The sequence below is a fragment of the Dromaius novaehollandiae genome, chromosome 1 (genome assembly GCF_036370855.1).
Source record: "Dromaius novaehollandiae isolate bDroNov1 chromosome 1, bDroNov1.hap1, whole genome shotgun sequence".
Lineage (NCBI taxonomy): Eukaryota > Metazoa > Chordata > Aves > Casuariiformes > Dromaiidae > Dromaius > Dromaius novaehollandiae.
Window position 1 is genome coordinate 5,091,115 of NC_088098.1, and position 19,978 is coordinate 5,111,092.

At 42.2% G+C, this 19,978-nt stretch overlaps 1 protein-coding gene across 1 annotated transcript in view; it reads right to left on the minus strand.

Moving 5' to 3' along the window:
* Positions 1-2,966: 2,966 nt before the first annotated feature.
* The window catches only part of GRM3 (glutamate metabotropic receptor 3), a 106,181-nt gene continuing 89,169 nt past the window's right edge, over positions 2,967-19,978 (minus strand). Inside the window, exons 4-6 of the mRNA XM_026119369.2 lie at positions 16,195-17,261; positions 9,189-9,363; positions 2,967-3,516 (exon numbers count right to left, since the gene is read on the minus strand). Of these exons, the coding sequence (XP_025975154.1) occupies positions 3,443-3,516; positions 9,189-9,363; positions 16,195-17,261 (1,316 nt within the window). The 3' untranslated portion in view covers positions 2,967-3,442. The remainder of the gene's footprint in view (positions 3,517-9,188; positions 9,364-16,194; positions 17,262-19,978) is intronic.

Consider the following 19,978-nt stretch of genomic DNA (forward strand, 5'->3'; position numbering starts at 1 on the left):
GTGAGACAACAGTAAAAACAAAAACAACAAAAAACCCCCCAAACCCACGCATATTTGCCCTTTGTCCCTGGTGTCGTCATAATATAGCTTATACAAAATTTTGGAAAACCTTTTGCATGACTTCTTAGTCAGCATTTCTTCATGTTAGTAAATACTTCCTCATTCTGCACAATGAAGCTGGGCAGATAAGTTTAACCAGGATGACTGCATACAGTAAGGGAATCAGCAGTACCTGCCGAAACAGGGTGTGAGGCTCCCCTCCCCTGGAAGTGCTCTAGTAGTGCTCCATGTCCAGTTGTTCAGATTTAGTAACCGGCCCATTAGAGAAGTGAGGATGATGAAGAAAAACAAAGTTTAGGCATCTGCCTTCTCGCCTCCACCGAACTAAAGGGCTTACCTACTTTTCTGTTTACCACTCCAGCACTGGATCTCACAAAGTGTGAAAATTTGCTCCAAGGCAAAATTGCACGCTTTTCTCCCTCATCATGCCACATAAAGGGAAAGCAATTTTCCCAAGACAGAAAGAAGATTTTCCTAACACTAAAAGCCAGCTACGGCTTTCTTCCAATAGCACTCGAGCATCATGCTCATGTTCAGAGCCCCTTTCAAAGTGTGAGTCCTGCTCAAGAGATTTTCATGCTACTGAGATGCAGGCAAAGCTACTGCTAGACTTTGACATTTTCTGTTTCATTTTGCTGCATTTTGGCGCTGGATTACTTGAAGCATCGGGCAGTATCAGATAATGTGCATCCTGGAAACCCAAAGGAAAGCAGTGAGAAACTTTCAAGACAAACCTAAGTGAAATACAAGAATGCTGGGAATAATATGTGAGTTCCAGAGGGCTGGAATGCCAGAACTAAGCATGTTTTTGTGTGCGTATGCAAAAACACATGCCAGTGGTTTTCAAACCATCTAAACATTCAGAACCAGTGTTCAGACACAGACATTGGGTTATTTACTCAATAGTGCTACTGCAATGAATGAAAACTATGGGGCAGTAAGATCCTCACCTGCTGCAAATTAGCTTCAGTGATACCAGTTTAGATTCTAGGAGTGGAATTCATCTGACACAATGCCTTTTTTTTTTTTTTTTTTGGTGTAAACTTTGTGATCTGAGCTAGCTGAGTTTGGAATGATTCATCTCACAATAATGTAGCAGTCTGAAATAAGTCAGGAGAATTATGCCTCCCATTGGCTATTTCTCTCCATTGAGTACAAAGGGAGAAGAGGTTGGCTGTCTCATACATAGTATGAATAGTATAGTATAGATATTTATATTGTGGACAGTAAATGTTACGTGAGATGCATTCAACCCTGATTGTTGTTTTCCATAAAAATTGAGAAGAAATTCTCCTTGCCTTGGATATTTTTAAGAGCTCAATAAACACACTGAAGATCAGGGACATCAGCAGTCTGGTCAGATAGTTTGACCCTTTGCCATACTGTGAATAGTGTCTTAATCCACAGAGGATCATACATTGTCAGACTAACGTAGCTGCCAAACCTGAGGTGCTTTAAAGGATCTTGGTTTAGAAAGCAAGATCTCCAACCTGCCAAAACCTGACCCTCATGCTGTGTTTCAAGGTAGGAACCAAACCAAAAGTGTTAGGCACTGTAGGGCTTGTAGCTAGAAGGAAGCTGAATAATGGGCTCTGCACATAATGTGGGAGGAATGCCAATTTTGGGGAATGGCACATGAATTTCAGTATTAGACAGCTCCATGCTACTGAGGCTTAAATGGGTACATGTCTAGCCAGTAGCAAAAGTGCAGACATAGAGAGATCTTCCCTGGTGGACATATGGGTGTCCAGAAAAATTAGACAACTAGCTGCGAGTAGCAATTATAAGAATGCACGTCTTTAATTTTGGCATTCGAAATAACAGCCACTTCCTTTGCCAGTTCAGCCCGAAGGACTTGTATCTTTCCAGCAAACCTGTACTTCCAGCAGTTTGTACCTTCAGTCTCTGCCTTTCAAGCCTCAGTGATAATGTCTTTGAAGTCAATGAGAATTTTGCTTTTGCTTAGTCGGATTGAGATCAATGGGAACCAGCCCTTAGGTAAATATGCCCAGGCACATTAATCAAAGGTGTGTTTGTTTCCTTAATGACTTATTGGACCCAGCAGAACAGAGGATTTCAGATTGTTTCAATGGAATGAGGGAGGCCTTCAGTATGCAGTTTTAAAGTCAGACTTCAAAGTTAATTTGCAATTGTCTAAGTAGCCTCTGTGTGTGTGTGTGTGTGTGTGTGTGTGTGTGTGTCTTGAATTGTTTGGTTTAGAATGCAAAGGTCACCTCAGAGATGTGTAAATTTCTACTGGATTTCTCTTTTGTGACTTTTTTTGGTCCCTGCGTCTCTGTGGAGCTCCAATTACCTTTCACAGCACTGGTGATGCAGACAAACTGAACCAGCTGTGTTGTTGCTGGAGGTATAAACAGTCTTAGCTAATTTTCTGACAGATTTTCTTTCATCTCTTTGCCAGCCTAATCTAAAAATCTTCTTATTTTTATACTCTAGCAGGCAATTGGTCTGCACAACAGCATTAAATCATGGCAAATGAGTGAAGCAATGATCAGAAATTGTCATTTTTTGGTAATATCTCATTGAGATGCAATTAGACAGGTCATAAAAACAGAAATATAAAGATGCTTTCAAAAACATTTTCACTTTTGGAAATAACCCTAATTCTTAATAATAAACAGATCACTTGAGATGCTTTAACAATGTGCATTTTTTTTGCTAAAGGAGAGGGAATTTATACTTAGCCCTGATGAAGCATTCATCATAAGCTGCAAAGCAGGGCTGTGCATATTATGTGATGTAGATTTTGCAGCACAGGCACACACCCCTACATCCATACATACACACAAATACTGCAGCCTTTTTATCTGCTTTACCTGCCCTAGGGAAATCCTCTCATAAATATAATGACCTTAAGGGAAAAAGAAACAAAAATAAAACCATGCTGAAAAACTTTTACCTTTTTATTATTGGTGCCTTTACATTAATACTGCTGTTTTGTGCTGAGAAAACCAATCTGTTACACGTAAGGTAACTGTAATATACAACATAGAAATGCAGTCTAAGTTAATTACAACAAGGAGCTACAAAAAAATTTCGTAGGAAAGAAGTCACCTAACATTGCAACTGTGCTTGCAACAAATCACTCCCTTACTGCAGGACTATGCACATCGTGACCCATGGTTATTTACATGTCCCTTACAACTGTTAACAACAGAAGGGCTAAAATCAGTCTAAAAAGTTCCAGAACATCACTATATACTGTACAATCCTCAAAAATAATTTATTATACTGTTTCTAAAAAAAAGGTACTATTTTGTTTTGTCTTCTTCTCTTTTTCTTGTGTTTTTCAGAGTGCACAACGTGTGCAAAGTTTTGCCTAACAGTCAAAAAAACTCAAGAACTGAACTGCAAGTCACAATCACAGGGATGAGGTGGTGGAGTCCAGAACTTCCCTTCCATTGCAGACGGTGGGAACATACATACTAGCAGATGCTGAAAGAGAAAGAGAGGGGAAAATCAGCCAACTTTAGGGGTGGGCAAAACCCCCCCAACAACATCTGGATTCTAATTCGTATTACTTGGATCATCTCACCTAGCCTAACTGAGTTGTCTAAAGAAGAACCACTGCAAGTGACTGTATCAGCAGTGGAGCTGATAGAGGTACTGCTTGCACCTCTGCAAGGCAAATCAGATCTTAGCTAGGCTGAAACATGCCCTGGAGGAACCTGATTTCTCTTTGCTGACTGTTGAGAGGTGCTAGGTAGGGTGATGAAGCTTCTCCAAGAATATTCAAATAAAATGCATAAATTTTTTTGGATGATTCTGGGCCAAAGGGTCTCACTTTATTGGATTTTGTTTGGTAGTGTGAGATAATTTAGCTAGAGTGGTGTTGAGATGCCTTAGTAGAATAAAAATTGAATCTTTGGATTTTTCATGAAATGGCATGAAATGTGAAGATCAGACTCTACAGTCTTTCCTTAATTGGAATAGACATTCCTGAAATAAAATGCATGCATTTTTTAATCCAGGAAAGAATCCACTTCTGCACATTACAACTGCATGTTGACCTACTTTTAATTAAAAAAAATGTGCATGTCAGTGAAGAAATTTTTGAATGACTGTGAATTTGCAAACAACATTATTTCTCACCCAATCCCAGAATACTTTCTGGCCAGTAATCGCCTTGACCTCTAGAACCTCTGGATCAGGATTATATATGACTCCAGAGGTAAGGGTCAGATTCTGATACCCTTATCTACATTGCCTAATACTTATTCACAAGTATTTTCGTTGCTTCGGTGATTTGACAATGTGATGTTGAGTATGAGAATCTGTTTCTAAATGCATTTGTATATTGATTTAGAATATATTATTATTGTGCTAAAGTCTTGTGGATTTAAATTTAAAAGCAAATGGGTCTGTCCATCTTTGTTAAAATTATCTATTGGGCATCAGGAATGTGTTTTCAGATACTTCATGACATTTCTGTTCACAGCACCAAAAAGCTGTTTTCTGAAAGATACATTAGGTTAATGATAACAGTGACCCAGAGAAGTGTGATGTCTTCATCAAAGAAAACACACAGCAAGCAATGACTTAGTAAACTCAATCATCCAGCGTAAAAAGTAGTTTATGCAGCTGACAAGGGCATGGTCAGTCTTCCAAAACTGGTGCTGGCTACCCTTTTAGTTGCAGAGCAGTTCTGTAAAGGCACTCAGCATCATTTGCAAGACAGATCCCTCTTTCTCCAAATCAGCTACTAATTCTAATTCTTTCTTTGGGCAAGTAAATATTTCATGGAAAGCAGAACTGCTTTAACAAGAGAAATTTAGATGCACCCTCAGACTAAACTATTACTCAGAGGACAGGGAATATTCCTGATAAACAGGAGAGCTGAGAATCACCCCCTGCTCTGAATTAGGTAGCGGGGGCTTGATGTTGCACAACCTGGAAATGTTGAAATCAGCTATTTGTAGGTAGAAAGGCATCAAATCTAAGATTTTGTGAAAATGAACTATCAGGTTTTATATTCAGTTTTAAACTGACTATAATCTGACAACACATTGACCTGATAATTTTATCATTACTACTACTATTACTTTTTGTTGTCAAACTGAAAAATCAGTACTGCTTAGGAGACCTGATTCAAATCCCTATCCTACTGCAGTGTGACTAGGGGCAAAAGCATTTCGTTTCTGTGTACATCAGTCACCCACCCAGAACTTTTTTTAGCTTCAGGGGTTCTGCGAAGTTCAACACACTGAAGACTATGAATAGCTCAAGTACTACAGTAAGTGGGTCAGGAGGACACCGAAGCCAGACAGAGAATAAGGTAGTAAGCACGAAAAAAGCAGCCTTGCCTTTTGAGTTCCCAGGCTTTCCTTCACAGCACATACCTCTCTTATAACACTGAGAGGTAGAAATTAGCTTTGCTGAGTGGAGGAAAATGTTCACACGCAGTATCCAGCTCTATCTGTTGTCCAAAAAAATGATCTTACTTCTCCTTATCCCTTGGCAATGTTAAATACCAGCCCTGAGTTTCACATCACACCTTGCGACAGCAGCCAAGTGAAGGATTGCAGCAGCTATTAGAGATACCTCACCTCCATTTTGCCCTTGTGTTTATGCCAAAGAAAAATGTGTGACATGAGCAGCAATCTTGATTTGGCTGCAATTCATGCTTTCCTCTCCTCTTCCCCTGCAGTCCTCTCATTTTGCTCAGAAAATCCTGGGCACAGAACCAGAGTTAAATGCAAGAGCTCAGCACTGCTGTGGGCACCTTGCAGCATAGCTGTGCAGTCAGGAAGAGGCAGATGCAAACTTGCTATACTGTGTGCTGCTTCCTCTACTCATGCTCACAGCTGGACAGGCGTGAGTTAATTGCACGTAAAAGCTGTATTGCTACACTGGTTTGGAGCTAGGATTGGGCAAATAAGCTACTGAGAGAAAATATATGCCAGCTTGGCTATAAATAGTAGCTTTAATTCTTTTTCTGACCCCTACAGAGCAGTTCTGGAGGAACTCACTTCTGTGTGCAGCTGTCTGTGTGGATATGATGTGAAAGAATGACACTTTCTGAGTGTAAAAGCTCAGCCTGAATCATGTAGGTGCTTAAATCAGTGCTGAGCTCTTTGGAACTGTGGTGCTCCTACCTCCTGGGAATACCTCTGCCAGGCCATAAAACAGGCTGCAGGAGAAGCAGGGAAATATCCTGATGGGGACACACACTGCTGTGGAAGTAAAATTTATACAGTGCTCTGCCAAAGGCGAATTTTCAGATGCAAAGAAATGTGTATGGTTATATACATTCCAAAACTTGTCATACACGTAGGTACATACATGTCCTGTCTCTCTTCAGCTTAGATCTGTATTCTTTTGTAGTCCAAACTTCATCTGTCAAAATGATCAAAGCTTGGTGCCTTTGCAGTAAGTTTTCTCCCTTAGCAGTTGAGTATTCGCCTCTACTTGCCTTTTGCAGAGCATGTAGTAGAGACAGGGAGCTGTGTTCAGATGAACTACCTCGGATGCTTGGTTTAGTTACCATGCTGCAGCTCAAGGGACTGAGCAGAGACTCAGACCCTCCCTTCACCACTCAATGTAGAGTTGTAGTCACGATGGACTTCTGGAGCTAACACCCTTAGTTGTACCTGTGACCATCTTGAGATTCTCTGACCTTTCCTCGCAGTGCTCGGCCAGTTTTCATGGTTGAGGGTGACATGAGTAAAACCATCTGTGGGTAACTTGCTGTTCATTGCTCATAAGCGTATCTCAAAGCGTTAATGAATGAGAGAGTAAGGAGGTGGTGGCAGCCTTGCAATGCAACAGAGGTAGGAATCCATCAAGGTAGGAAACACACTGTCCATTCGAGTAACTGAGCCTTTAAAGGGAAACTCCTGCCCTTATCATAATTAACAAAAACTGGCTTTTCAGGTGTCTCTGTTACTAGAATAACCTGCAGCTAATTTTAATCAGTTTCCATTAAGCAGTTTGTGACTGATGAAAACACCATCAAGGCCAAAAGAAAAACAAGCCATCAGTCCCAGGACTGATAAGAAGAATACTTTAGATTTTTATTTTTTTTAATATGCTATGTGGTGATTGATGTTCTCTCACTGTCCTCTTGCTGTCAGTGAGGACATATTCCCTGTGATGAACAGGGTGAACATTGAAAGAGGATTATAGCAGGCATGGAAAAGGCCATGATATGGATTAGAACCAATTTGGATGACAACCCTTTCAGAGGTTTATGAATGACTGAAGAGTTGAAATAACATTAAAAGAAAATGTATTCAAAATAACTTACAAATAAATGGAAGGGAGTGAGGGAAAGTTTGCCTTCTTAAAAATATGGTGCTATGGCAGTGGATTCTCAGTGTTATTTTGCTAAAATAATCTTCCTAGAAGGGAGCAGTTTGGCTTCTTTCATTGTATGCAATGGACCTTTTAGTCTCTCTTTCAGATCTTTCTAGTCTCTTTCCAAGATCTGAAAAGACCAACAGAGATGAGCACCTCAGTTTCAGTTAGTTGTAAGCAGGGGAAGTAAATGACAAATCTAAACAATGAATTAGCAAGATGTTATGAGGCTGGATTTTTAGGCTTTCTTTAACGTCTTAAAGCTTTTTACAAATCTTCAAAGTAGGCTTTCAATTTAAAGCTATGTACTGAGATTGTCTTTCAGTTGCACACATGCATACACACCCACATACTCACATACATATTATCCAGCAATTGTAGTAAAAAAAAAAAAATCAAATTCCCAAATGCAGTCCTATACAAAAGTATCCATGAATCAGAATAGTTTCTGATTTAGCTTATTGCATAGTACAAGGAATAAAAATCAGAAAGACCACTTCATGCAGTGTTCATAGAGGATGAAAGTAATCACATGAGACTTACCATTTTGTCTAAGGGATTATTGGGAAACCATGGTTCTTGCAAATGTGGCCCTTTTGGGAGTGCTGTGCACTTCTGACACTTTGGGCTGTCTCATCTGTCTTGATCTAAGTTCTCCAAAATAGCAATGTGATTTTGATTTATGGCATCAGGGCTGGGTGCAGTCCTCACTGATGAGAAGGGGCATGTGTAGAGCCACACAGCTGATCCCTTCTTAAGGGACCCTGAGCATTCACGGCACAGTTTGGCTTTTGGGGTGGGAGAAGCAAAAAAGGCTAGGCCCCTCTTCCTCCTAATTCCTGCCAATTTGAGGGCATGGCAGGATCCCCATTTCCTTCCCACAGTTCCCTCTGAAACCCAAGATGCCAAACATTTCTAGTCAATTTTGAAATTTAGGTCACATTTTAATGCCTGAGGCTAGGTTAGTGTGATCTTCCTAGCAAACCTTTCTCTGTCTCCCCACTTTCCTCTGTTTCTTATTCTTTGCCTCTCTCTGGTTGTAGTGTGCTTTTTCAATTAGCCTTCCAGGTTAGACACGCTGTCTGCAGAGCTCTGTGAACAAGGTGCTGTGTGCTCCCATCCTTGACAAGTTAAGCTTGACACACACACAAAAAATATATGTGACCTATTTTTTTTTATCCCCCCAAATCTCTGAACAACTTACGTAAACAAAGAGTGACAGTCCCAAAACAAAATCACAGACACGAATCTGCTTGGGATGAAGAAATGGAAGATGAGGGAAAGGAGGGGAGCAGAGCAGATGAGCTGTCCTTGCAGCAGTGCACTGATCACTTCTTCAGGCTCTGGCACTTGCAAAGGCTCAGCATATGGAAACAGTCTTTGACGTCCCTCATATGTGTTTGCTGCAGGCTTAGAGCCTTTGCTTATAACCCAGGCAATAACACCCATTAAGAGTGTGCTGTGTGGGGGCCCAGGTCCTGACAGCGTGTCATTTTGACAGGAATACTCCAGGGCAATCTACTCCTTTCGCTGCTGTGAGGGTGACAGTGGGAGACAGAGTTTTGAGCAGCAGGGGCTTGACTCAGCTTTCTACTGAGTTCAATGAGCGTCAGATTGGGCTTTGAGCTGAATCCCACGTGAGAGGAACAAGTTCTTCTCTCCAGACACAAATGAAGTGATGCTATGGACATGGTGTCCATAACCCAGCTTACAAAAGGCTTTTTGTTGCTGGCAAAAATAACTCTTCTGACTTTACCTAAACTCACTACAACCCCAAGTCCTTATAGAAAGGTGGCAGTTTTGTTACTTACACTGGGAGTAAGTGGTCCCGGTCCCACTGACGCTGAACCTGTTGAGATGGAGCCTGTGAGTGACCACGTTCTTCTGGGGCTGGAAGAGGATGATGTGCACCTTGGGTGCGAACAAGCAGCCCAGCACAACGAAGCCACTCAGACTCACAGAGATGCACATGGTGGTGGTCTGCACCTAGGAGAGAGTGGGCGCAAAGTGCTGTGTTTCAGTATGAAAACAGCTAAAATACAGAATGTTAGTAGTGTCATCATACAATCGCAGGAACCACAACCTTTGTGTAGTTCCTACACCTACAGTCTGTCTTGAACATCTCTCTGCTTCATCCCTATCTTCCACAAGCCCAGGATCATGCAACTGAGGTGTGTGATGCTGATGGTGCCCTGTTGCCCTGCATCTCAAGGGATGCTGGACTGAGTAGGTTCTCTCTGACTGTAACACAGGAAGGATAGTTCTGCTCTCTTTCCCTCCCACCCCATTATTCTAGACTCCTAAATCGATTAGGAAGTCCTCTGTAAAGTCAGTCATGCATCAACTGGGCAAAGTTGGCTGGAAACTGGGTTATAGGTACTGTGCTCTATGAAGGGTTATGTTAGATGCCTCATGCAAGGCACTATTCAAAAACCAGTTTACCCTCTGGCCTCAATCCCATTCAGAGAACCTGAACAATCCCTTGCAGAGACATAGGTGTGATTTTGAGTAAATGCAAGAGCTTACTTCTGCAGGCAACATTTGCCAGATGGTCTCAAAAGTATGCTGACTTTGAGACACGGCTCCTTAGGCTGAGAAACAAATTTCTGGCAAGGCTACAGGATTCTTGAGTGGTTGCCACTAGGACTTTTGTTAGTGCAACTTCACTGGCACTGTCTATCTTTCTTCCTGTTTTTTCACTCGTATAACTAGGTGCCAGTTTACTACCTCATTTTCAGTTTATATTCTTTTCTTCCTAGCCAGTTCCTTAGTGAAGATGTTGAATTAAACTGCCTTCAACTCTACTGCTTAATCTGATTGATTATACATCCATGGCTCATTTTGCCTTAGTTACACTCCTGCAGTCCTTGGAGATTAGCCTTCTTCCATGGGAATGCTTCTCACATCTTCTTGTCAGAAAAAATTGTTGCAAAATGAAAATTAGGGTAGGGAATGGGTTTTTTTGCTTTACGTATACACAGAGCAGCAAGTGCTTTGTCAGCAGTGAGTATAATTAATGTGTTCGTATAATTAATAATCACTCTTTACCAAAGGAGTATGTGGCAAGCTCCATGAAAAGGTGTTTTGCTTTCACAGGGTGAGGGACCATGGCAGACCTTACAAAGGCAGTGTGCGAAAGGGCCACTTTTTATTTTTCCAATTTCAGTTTCTCCGTCACATGTCTGCATTTGGTCCAAAAGCCTCTGCAGTCAGTTTTGCATGAGTCTCAAAACAGGCCCTGCACAGGTAAAACAGAACCAGGAGTTTTCTCATACAACCAGAGTAATTCAAGGGAGTAGTTTCAATTTAAGTTTTCTTCACTTAGAGTGCTGTTCTCCCCAGCCTGCTCTGCTATGGTATGTGCCTCCAGGAGCAGCTCAGCTCTGCTGACACAAGTATGTGCTCAATCAATGATATCATTTGGGTTAGAAATAGTCCCACCCCACTAAGTTACTTTTAACTCAGACCAGTTCAGTGGTTTGGCATGTAACCTGGCCTCATGGACACCAGTGTTGGCAGAGCTGAGGGGCAGCTCTGCAGACAGGGCAGAATTGATGGGCAGGAGAGTGAACTCCTTAAACCAGAATTATGTTTGGAGAAAATGTAGAGAGAAACTGGCTAAACAGTAGGAACTTCTGACATCTGATTTTATTAGAACCAGTCTAACCGGGTGTTTCCCTTCCTGTGTTACCTCTGCTTTTCTTAAGCTTTTGTCTAAGGTGTGCAGCTGAGAAAATCCCTTAAATGTGCTAGGTGTTGGAGCTGATATGAATTTGTGTGTGATTTTTTTAATCACACCAGGCTTCACTGTATCTTTGATTCTGCAGGGGAACCCTTCAATGAAATAAGTGTGGAACTCTGCATGAAAACCAATGGCGTCAGAAAAATCTGTCCTATCTAACAGATCTCCTTAAAATTTTTGACAGTGCAGCTAACCAAGGCAGTTTGCACAGCAGTCTCTGGGCTCTGCTTCTAGATCTTCTAGATTTTCTGGGAACAACTTCTGGGATTGCCAGAAGACTCCTGGAAGCTCATTTAGGAACATCAGGGTGCCTGCTGCTGCCAGGAAAGGATACCTATGAGAGGCTGTGACTTCTAGCAACCTCTAGCAGCTTCTAAGAAGCTCTGTCAGCTGTCCTTTACCGAAGTGTGCTTTGAGCTTTTGTTCCAGCTGACTGTTCCCTGCTCAGGGAAGGTGAGGCACCTTTGCAGCAGGTGCTAGGAAGAGGCCTATATAAGTGCAGGAGCTAACAAATTTTCCAGTTTGCATAGCAGTTTGTGCAGAAGGGCATGAGAAGCTCTGCTGAGGACAGTGTTTTTGTGTTCAGCAATGGTGGTGGTGCTACAGGGTCCTCAGCATCCACTGGAGCAGCTATTCCTGGCACAGTGGAGGACTTGACACAGGCTGAGATCCTGAAAGAGGATGCAGCTCTGGGGCTGCAGGGATGCCTGGGACCTCACAGGGGCAAGAGGAGGTGGTTGCCCCACCTGCCAGCCTGACTTGTTGTCTAGAGAGATCTGCTGCTTTCCAGGAGCTTGTATCCAGGGTGGTCTGGAGAGGCTGCTGAGGCTTGTCCAGCCTTGGACTCATACTCCCTGCTGATCTTCCATGTGGGCATCAGTGATACAGCCAGGGGAGACCTGGAGTGTACAAAGTGTGACTACATGGCTCTGGGGGTGACGGTCAAGGGCGTGGGGGTAAAGGTGGTTTTCTCCTTGAAACCCCTGGGCTTGAGGAGGAGTAGATGTATCCTGCAAGTCAACAAGTGGTTGCACAGCTGGTGTTGGCCAGTGGCATTTGTCTTTCATGATCATAGGACCCTTTTTGAGGAATGAGGGTTGCTAGGAAGAGATAGGACTCACATGACCAGGTGGGGCAAAAGCATCCTTGAGAACAGGCTGGTGAGGAGATCGTTAAACTAGGAATGACACAGTAGGAAGATGATGACCCACGATCGAGTGAGCGAGTGGTAGACTGGGTTGGCAAGCAAAGTGTGCATCTTGTGATGTGGACAAGAGAGATCTTTAAATCAACAGAACAGGGCTGCGTATGCACACAAATAAGGAGGTGTCTACAGGACAGCTTTATGGGGGCAGTTTTCATACCTTTTCTGGGAAATCAGTATGATTGCATACCTTGCTGATGTGCCTGCATGCTAATGTGCACAGCATGGGGAACAAACAGGAGGAATTAGAGGTTTGTGTGCACTTGCAGGGCAATGATCTCATCTGGATTACAAATGCAGTGGGATAGCTGACGTGACTGTAGTGCTGCCATGGATGGATGCAGGCTCTTTAGGAAGGACAGGCCAGAATGGTAAGGAGGTGGAGTCACCCTTTTTGTGAGAACAAGAGGAAGGCATGGGGCTCTGCCTTGGGGAGGATGATGAGCCAGCTGAGAACTCATGGGTCAGGCTTAGCAGGCAGACCGACACGGACAAGTGTTGTGGTGGGTGTTTGCTACAGACCACCTGACTGAGAAGAAGTAGATGGGGCCTTCTTCAAACAATTGGAAGAAGCCTCATGTTCACAGGCCCTAGTCTTCATGGGGACCTTTAAGCACCCCGATTTCTGCTGAAGGGAAAGCAGAGCAGGGCACAAACAATCCAGAAGGTTCCTAGAGAGCATTGACAATGACTTCCTGACAGAGGTGACCAAGGAGATGGAAAGGAGAGGGACTTTGTCTGGACCTCATACTTACAAATAAGGAAGGACTGGTTGGGGATGGAAAGACTGGGGGCAGCCATGGCTGCAGCAACCATGAGATGGTGGAGTTCGGGATACTGAGAGGAGGGAACAAGGCAAAAAGCAGGATCATAACCCTGGACTTGAGGACACCAGACTTTGGCCTATTCATGAATCTGCTTGAAAAAATTCCATAGGATATGGATCTGGAGAGAAGTACAGGAGGACTGGTTGATTTTCAAGGATCACCTTCTCCAAGGAGCCAAGGTGGCAGGAAGCCTGCATGGGTGAAAGATGGTCCTAGTGGTGTCCCCTATAGGGGAGGATACTGGGGCCAATACTGTTTGTTAATAATCTGGACGATAGGATAGAGTGCACCTTTGGCAAGTTTACAGATAATGCAAAACTGAGAGAAGTGGGGGACACACTAGAGGGACTTTGACAGGCTGGAGAAATGGGCAAACAGGAATCGCATGCAGTTCAAACAAAGGGAAATGCCAAGTTCTGCACCTTGGGAGAAATAACCCCATGCACCAGTACAGACTGGGGAGATTGCTGGAAAGCAGCTCTGTGAAGAAGGACCTGGAGGTCCTGGTGGACAACAATTTGAACACGAACAAGCAATGTGCCCTTGTGGCAAAGAAGGCCAATGGTATCTTGGTCTGCATTAGGCAGAACGTTGCCAGCAGGTTGAGGGAGGTGATCCTGACCCTCTACTCAGCCGTGGTGAGGCCACATCTGGAGTGCTGGATCCTATGCTAGGATCCCCTGTACAAGAGAGGCATGGATTTACTGGAGTGAGTCCAGCGAAGGGCCATTATGACAATTAAGGGACTGGAGCATCTCTCATACGAGGAGAGCCTGAGAGAGCTGGGACTGTTTAGCCTGGAGAAGAGAAGGCTCAGGGGATCTTATAAATGTTTATAAATATATGATTGGGAGTAATAGAGATAGAGCTGGACTCTTCTCGGTGGTGCCCAGTGGCAGGACTAGGGGCAATGGGCAGAATACAAGAAATTCCATTTAAATATAAGAACTTTTTTTTTTTTTTTTTTTTTTTTTACTGTAAGGGTGTACTGAAGGCAAAGCCTCACCATAAACACTTCCAAGTGTGGAGAAGGCCTTAATTAACTAAGTTGGTTTGGTGGGTGAATATGTAAGATATACACTGACACACCAACTCAACATTTCTAACATACATTTTGTCATCTTTCATAGAGAGTCCATACAGAGACATTTCTATATCAATATTGGTAGGGATGAATGCTATGTTTTACAGCCTCCTCTCTCCTGCCCAACTGCTACATTTCACAGGAACTTTCCCTCTATTTTAAGAAAGGTGAGTCCTAAACCATGTTTGTACTTAATGATAAAATCTCGAGCCAGGCAACATTCACTTTTTTTCACTGACGCTGTTATATTAATGAGATGGGTTTTTTCCTGTTGATGCCAATGGCATTGGTCTACATTAGGATGGCACAGGTTGATTCATAGTCAGCTTGTGACACTGAAGTAAAGCCCATTAAATCTGGGCTTTTCAAAGGAATCCCAGAAGCATAGACATCTAGAGAAGTGTAGACGTCTAGGAAGGGATTTTCCAAAAGCTCCTGAACACAGGACAAGTCATGAAAGTATCAGAAAAGGGATTAAACTCACTTTCTGTCAACTCAATATGACTGGAGTTGCTACCTTATGCACTTCAGAAGCTTGCATTTAAATTCTATTCAAGGAACTTCTGAAAATCCCACTTATAGAAGATAAGGCTGAAAAATGCTGCTTGAGCAATCAAGTCATACCCCTCTTGGCCATCAGTGGCTGTGCAGCCCACTCATGTGACTGTCTGCACTGATGTTATCGGTGCAGGCTTCCTCCTGTGTCTATTTTCATGATTACTTTGAGTGCCAGGAACTTTTCCCATGTGCCTACCTTAAACTTTTCCTTCATTAGCTTCAAGCCATTGCTTGCCATCCTAACTTCTCCTGAGACTGAAAAATTCCTTTCTTTTTCTCTTGCCTTGAAATTATTTATAGCCTGTGATCACGTCTCCCTGGTTTACTCTTGTCTAGACTAAATATATTTAGCTCTTTTACTGTCACTCGCTGTGTCTTACTGTGTCGTCTGTTATCCATCCCTGCTTTCTGGAGGTTCTCAGTAGCTTTCCTAGGCTGAGAAAAATAGTACTAAACATAGTATTCCAGGGTGGTCACACCAAAAGTACAGTAAGTGACATTATCAGCTCCCCAGTTTTACATGCTATTTCATGCACATACTATAATACTGGCGCTAGGTTAGTCTGCTACATTTTTTCTGGGCAGGAAGGTGACAATTCAGTACAAACTGCTGTAAGGGCCAACATTAACAATCACTTCTCACATCAAAATGACTGTGAGGTTTCCAGTGGAGCAGATTATAATTTTTTCAGAGACAATTTTTTCCATCCAAAATACAATTTTATTAAACCTGAAGCTTTGCAACAGTATGTTAAAACTTAAACGATTTAATTGTTTTTGTTTGAAGCATGCTGGTGAAGGCTGCCTGATTCTTTTTGCTCAGTTACAGATGTATTTTATCTCATACAAAGTGGAGAAAGAATGAGAGTTGTATATTAAAGCATAATATTTGTAGGGAATTCTTTTTTAAGAACTGATTTAGAGAAAATTTTGAAATTATTTCCTTATTATCATTTTTTATTTGGAATAAAATACTGTTTGAATGGCAGGTTCTTTTGCTGAAGGGATCTAGTTGGTTCAGTTTTTCGTCTAAGGCCTGCCTCCACCAAATAACTCATAATAACTCCTAATTCATGATCTACTAGCTTTTTCTGTTAGAATTAGGACTTCATATACTGGTGTGCCAGTATGAATATTTCATCCATGTGCTCTGCCTCTATCACAATTAAACCTACTATATAGCACTAAGTCCCTCCACCTCTATACATGCACAGTTCAAAATGAGACCATTTTAGAAGTAAAGTGAAATTTTGGCAATATGCTTAGATGAGCATTAACATTGAAACAGTATGTTTGCAAAGGATACAAGGGACCGAAGAGCAAAAGAAGATTTTAGCAAATGACGACAGGGTTCTCTGCAGTGATGCATACAATTCACGGAAACACATATCCAAAGACTTACTCTGTAGTCACTGGATGTCACATAAAATATAGGGAGAAAGGCCAGCCAAATGATGCACGTTGTGTACATTGTGAAACCGATAAACTTGGCTTCGTTGAAGTTCTCTGGGCATTTCCTTGTTTTGAAGGCATATACAGTGCATAAGACTACGAGGATTACATCATACGTTAAAGAGATTAACATACTGGAATCTTTGACATTGCATTTCAATATGACAGTCTCTCTCTTCTCGGGAAGAGTGTACCGCCTGGTGCCAGGGGACTCCAAGATAAGCCACACGGACACCACCACGATCTGTACCAAAATGAGACTCAGGCAGATGAAGACCTGAGAGCTGGGGCTGATGAACTTAGGCCTTTGAGCACCGTTCTTTACACCATCAAATATTCTAGCTATGCAGTTTGTTTTTGTCAGGAGGGCAGAGTAGCAGACAGCAAAGGAACTTCCTAGCCCCAGACGACGCAGGGTGCAGATAGCTGGAGAGGGCTTGGCTATGAAGAAGAAGGTCATGCTGTAAGACAGGAAGACCCCAAAGAGCAGTATGTAGCACAGTTCACGGCCAGAGGCTTTGACCAGGGGGGTGTTGTTGTGCTTGATAAACACTCCAATAACCATAAAAGTACAAATAAAGCCCAGGCATGCAATGGTAACAGGACCTATTGCCCAAGCATCTTCCCACTTGATGTAATCTTCTGGTAGGTCGTAACAGCCAGTCAGGTCAGCCGTGGGCCATTTTCCAGGCCCACAATCTGCACAGGTAAATTCATCAGCCAGGTACTCATAGGTTTCACAAGGAATACAGATCCAACAGCAGACATCTCCTGGTTGCATATTCTTCATCTCATTAGGAGCACAAGGGTCGCTACATTGGGAAACGGGGACAGAGCTCCTGGACCAGTGGATAGAGTCTACTTCTAGTGACAAGGTTTCTGCCCAGTGACCAACCTTCACGTAGGAGTATCTGTCTCCAGTGTACTGGAAATTGAACACATTGTATCGGCCTATCCCATCTCCATAGGCATCAAATTTGACCATGCTGTCTGCAGCATTGGGAGGATTGAATGGAGCTACGAAAAACAGAAACAGAACATTATTATCAAAACAGCAGATGATTTTTTTCTTCCCTTTAGCAAGCACAGCCATTTGATAGCTTAGGGAATCCAGTTTATGGGCCAAAAGGTAAGCTGAGAGGTCTGGATCCAACTCAATAATTTCTGAAATGCTTTTGTCTTGTTTGAACTTGGAAGAAGAAAAGAGCTTAAATAGCAGAATTCCACTTCACTTCGTGAGAAACATTTGGAAGTGTGGAAAGTTATGTCAGAGTACCTGTTTCCTTATTTTTACCCTGCATACACAGGTATTATCCCATTGTCTCCCCCTGTATGTGCAATCACAACCTGTCACATTTTCACTTGAAAGAAAGAGGTCTGGTTATAAATGACACTCAGTGTTATTTGCTGAAATTCAGCTATCACAGTATAAGGAATTTTAAATGGTCAGATCCATAAACATGAGTATGAGGCTGACAGTCTGGAATGAAACTGAAAAGAGGATTCATTCAGAGCATGATGGAGAAGTAACTGTGAAGTCCTCAACAATTTCTGACTATGTCTTTTTAACTTCTTCCTGTGTTCTAAAAAGTTAAGCATACCTTCTACTTTACTTCGATTTTTATCAGTTTTATCAGTTTTGACATTTCTTGTCTTGTTTCAGCTTCCCAGCATGTGCTGCTTTGGTCCTATGTCTTATTTGGGGAATAGATGAAAAAAACACAGCCTGGATCTGTGACCTTCGATGGGAAATAAATATTGTAACACTTTCAACTGTTAAGCACTGGACAGTTTTTGTTTTTCCTCCAGTTGAAGTTCATGCAGGGAGTAAAGAATTATTTAAAATGTAGGAGGAAATTGCATTTACCATGTGATTTATTGGCTGTTTGCTGTAGCATCAAAGATGAACAGCTTTGTAGGCAGGAAACAAAAGGTTTTTTTTCTTTTTGCCAGTGATGAGCAGTTAAGGTGATTTCGTTCCCTGCGTCTTTGGTTAAAGAAGTGTTTCCACTGTCATTGCTGGAATAAATCTTTTTCCCCACACCTGTGCCCATTCTGTGCTTTAGCATCAGCATTGCCTTATAAGGATGTAATATCTTCCTCCACTTCAACATCCAGATACTTTGGATTTCTTGCAGCGGATTTATTTAACATCTACAAAGTACTGAGGCCAAATTCTCTCACCTTTATTCCTGCAGCGTGTTAACTTACTTTGCAGTACTCCCACTAATGTCAGTAAAAGGAACAGTGAATTTTGGCACAGAAACACTAATTGAAGGGATGATTTACAACCTGCACTTCCTCAGGGGCTGGACTTGGAGGTGCATTTCTTCCTCTGCTTTCTTCCTACCTTAGGGCAAGGTAAGAAGATAATTTTCTGCTTACCAACTGGTTTTGAACCAAGACTCTACCTGTTTTTATCTCTGCCCTTCACCGCACTTACACCCCTCACCTGCGTCCAATACAGTGGTAGACAGCCCTGGTTTTGTGGGATTACAAACAAGGTCTGGGTAATCCAGGAATGTGTAATGGGATTATTTTTCTCTATTCTTTTCACTATTGGCATCTTGTCCAGCAAGTCTAGCCCACAGTCTAGCCCAACCAGACCTCTCAGTGCACAAAACCTAAAGGCAGCATAATATTCCCCTAAATGGTCAATCCTCTTGGAAATAACGCACTCAAAATTAAGCAAGTAGATAAATTCAAAATATAGGTCAACAACAAAGAATATTAAGCAGCTTCCCTTCTCTCCTGCCTCTTTCTAACACACAGGCATGCAAGCTCTCTCGGCCAGAAGCAGCATTAAAATGAAATCATAATGCAGCACTTAACAGCTCTTCAATAATGTGTTGTCATTGCCAGTGTCTTATTTCATTATTCATAACACTTATATAGATTGTAGAAGCTGTTAACACAGCAGCTCCATTTTAAGAGCCTATTTATTATTTAGCTGTGTTATACAGGCCATGTCCTGAGGTGTGCTGAGGACCTGTGACTTCCACTGGGACCAGTGGAGCTACAGGTACACAAGACAAATTGCAGACTGGTTGCACGGCTTAATCTTCTGCCATGTGTGTAGCTTCAAGTGCATGATTACCTTGCACTGCTTGTGTACTGCAGATGAGACCTGCTTATGTACTTGACACATAAGGGTCAGAAATATTAGCACTTTGCAGGACTGAATTCCCCGTGTAACATGGATACTAGCTTCTTAGTTCTGACAGAATATTTATCATTTAAAGAGGACAAAGTATTTGCCTTGGACTTCACAGGCAGATCCAGAAGGCAGAGCAGGTAATTCCGTATATTTAGCTTGAAGCTCATGAGTATGTTACCTCCCATGAGGCTGTTCCCACACTACACAAGTGAAGAAAAGATTTTTGCAGGACAGCTTGTTTTAAGTCAACCACAGCTTATATAGACTGTAAGACAGCTGGAAACATTCATTTTTAGTTGCTACTGATAGAAGAAAATAAATCACACTCCTTCGGATGGGAAGGATGAAGTCATTTAACCAAACAATGATGTATTAAATTATAGTACGGTGAGCCAAAGAATACAAATGAGCCCACTGGGTGGCAGCAATTAATACACCTACTGATTACATACAAGATCACTAGGGAATTTTAACTGGTATTTATCAATGTATTCCAGATCATGTAGCACTGCTTCCAGAAAGTCCTGTTTTCAGAAAGGGTGATCTAATAGTAATAATAAAATACATATAGGCAATA